Raw genomic sequence first — 2,778 nt, forward strand, 5'->3', positions numbered from 1 at the left:
CCCAGAAGAAAGAGGCAGGCAACTCCTGCGGGCTGCTTCTCTGAACCTCAGTTTCCTATGCTGTAAAAAGGGGGTAAAGACATCCAAGCTTGCAGGGACATGTGACTTCCATGGGCTCACGGGGGAGCAAGATTGGGCATGTAATAGGAGCTGTTACAGGACAGAGGCCTGGGCACGTGTTGGAGGGGCAGTCAGGGCAATGTCCCCTCAGAGTCACTTGGGGTTGCCTGGGCTTTAGCCCTGTGGCCTCTCCTCTTAACTACACTCCCATCTGTACCCCTGTCCTAGAGCCTGCCCCCAATCTCAGAGGGAATCAGAATAGGGTCAAGTCCCCACCCTTTGCACAGATAAAGAAAACTGAGGCTCACAGCGGGGTGTGGAGGTCCCACAGCCCAGGATGGCAATGCCAGAAATGGAATCAGACCCCGTAAGTCCCAGCCCCAGGCCTTTTCTGAGGTGTAGGGTGCGTGCCACCCCAGGGGGTGCCGAGGGAGTTCTCCACCTCTACCCTTTCACACGCACCTGGTTTTTTCCCACCATGCCTTTTTTTGAGGGGCAGGGGGCAGTTTGGTTTTGCAGTTATTAGGAAACTTGAACAACAGGGACCACGTCTCCCTACCCAGCCCCTGAGAACAGGCGCTAGGCCCTTTCCAGCATCATTCTGTGTAAGCCTCATAGTAACTATTGAAGACTACGGATGATTGCCCCATTTTACAGGTGAGGAAACTGAAGCCCAAGGTCATACAGTTCGCAAGTGCGGCCCGGGGTTCAGACCCGGATCTGGGCACCCCAGGGCTCCCACCTTTCCCTGACACGTGCTGCCTTCTTCAGAAGCTCCTGGGATTGGAGACCCCCACCCCCGACCCCCACAACCTCATCCCGGTGGGGCCTGAGCTATGAGGGGAGGCGGAGAGCAAGTCCCAGAGCGGCCAGGATGTTTGGCCCTGGGTTCCCAGGGAGAGTTATAGGGCGTCTGAATTAAGGAGCGCAGTGAGGATGGAGGGCTTGTAACCCCTATGTCAGTGTCGATTAATATTCCTGACTCGGTGTTTACTAGGGATGGGGGAAGGTGAAGGGAAGAATGTGCCCTCCCCCTTGTTTCTAGAATTACGAAATTCTTGTTAGATCTTTAAATTTTATGTAAATTCTTCTTTTTTTCCCTTGGAAAGGTGGGGTATCATATTTTAATTAGTAGTGGTGTCAAAGGAGGGCTAGATTAATTATTGGAAATCCTGTATTCCAGATGGTTTTAATTTTCACAGCAGGGCACCAGGGTATATATTTTTAAATTTTTTTATTAAAATCATACCTAGTGTATTTTAGGGGCACTGAGGTCCGCTCTTTGTGGCTCCAAGGATACTGTATTTAGGGCTATGATTTTTGTTATGGAGAAGCAAGTCCCTTGTCACTGAAATTAAAATTTTGTGGGTGAGGGAGGGGCAGGTGCTGAGAAGCAAAGGGTCAGGGATGGGAGGGTGAGATTGGGGGGGGAGGTCATAGGCAAAGAAGGCAGGGGAGGGGAAGTGGGGACCAGGCATGGGGATGCACGACCAGAGAGGAGAGCGAGCTCAGAGAGAGAGCTCAGAGAGAAAATATGAACTGGCAGAGGGATAAGGTGGGGTCTGGATGTAGCCTGCCCTAAGCAAGGGACAGTCACCCTTTGGCCATTTGATGTCCGCGTTCAGTCAGGGCTTTCGGGGATCAGCTCTAGACACCCCCATCCTGAGAGTGGAAGGCTGGCTGAGTGTGAGGTGTCCTACCCAGGACCAGGGAATATTGGGTCTTGATTGGGACTTCTGGGTTCTTGGGAGTTAGTTACCTTTCAGCCTCGGTGACCTTAATTGAGGAAAGTGAAACATCCCGAAGCTAGCCTCCCTTCCCCAGGGGCCTGAACCTCCCCTCCCAGGGCCTTGCCCACTTCAGGTGGCAAAGGTGTGGAAGAGGGAGGGCACCCCAGCAGGGGCTGCACTTGTTTGCCCTGGAGTAAGGGGCCTCTGACCTAAATCCCAGAGGAAGTATCTCGACATCCCCCATGGCGGGCTGTGTGCATGTGCATGTGCGTGTGTGTGCATGTGTGCACGTTCGTGTGAACTCTCATGCCTCTGTCTGTCCCCTCATTCCAGAGACTGTTGTACGGCTGTCTGTCCTGCTTTGGGGAAAGGAGTTGAGGGGCTAGGGGAAGCGGGCGATGAGGGAAGAGAAGGACGCCCTGGTATTTAGCTGCAAGGGGCAGAGTCCCCTCTGACTGAAGCCACTGGGTCCCAAGTAAAGTCCAGAGAAGCTGGGTATGGGGAACAGGTGGTGACAGCCTCCCTGTCCCTGCCCGAGGGGCAGGGCGCTCTGATAGGACCTATTAGAGGCCTCCCCCATGCCTGATTTCGGGGTGCTGGGGGCCTGAGGACAGGGTCAGGCATCGTGTCGCCAAGCTTTCAGGCCCAGCCATTGCCCTGGTAAAAAAGCATGTCTTGTTCTCCTTCTACCTTTCGAAGCCCAGCTCCTAGTGGAAACAGACACCTTCGGTAGTCAAGTCCGGATCAAGGGCAAGGAGACGGAATACTACCTGTGTATGAACCGGAAAGGCAAGCTCGTGGGGAAGGTGAGTCCTGGTCAGGAATTCTGGGGAACTTGGGTGGGTCCCCCGGCAGCTCTGGGTATCTGGAGCAGGGTGCCCAGGGCCCCAAATGGAAAACGGGCCCAGTGAGCGTTTGTGTGTGACTCCCACTGTAATCTCTTCCTTTCTCCCCATTCTTCTCTGCCCCACCCCAGCCCCCTCACCCC

General features: G+C 54.4%; 1 protein-coding gene across 1 annotated transcript in view; it reads left to right on the forward strand.

The window, feature by feature from the left end:
* FGF18 (fibroblast growth factor 18) overlaps nt 1-2,778 on the forward strand; it is a 37,564-nt gene that overhangs the window by 24,745 nt on the left and 10,041 nt on the right. Inside the window, exon 5 of the mRNA XM_023537143.1 lies at nt 2,490-2,596. Coding sequence (XP_023392911.1) covers nt 2,490-2,596 — 107 coding nt within the window. The remainder of the gene's footprint in view (nt 1-2,489; nt 2,597-2,778) is intronic.

This window comes from Pteropus vampyrus, unplaced genomic scaffold (assembly GCF_000151845.1).
Source record: "Pteropus vampyrus isolate Shadow unplaced genomic scaffold, Pvam_2.0 Scaffold179, whole genome shotgun sequence".
Classification (NCBI taxonomy): domain Eukaryota; kingdom Metazoa; phylum Chordata; class Mammalia; order Chiroptera; family Pteropodidae; genus Pteropus; species Pteropus vampyrus.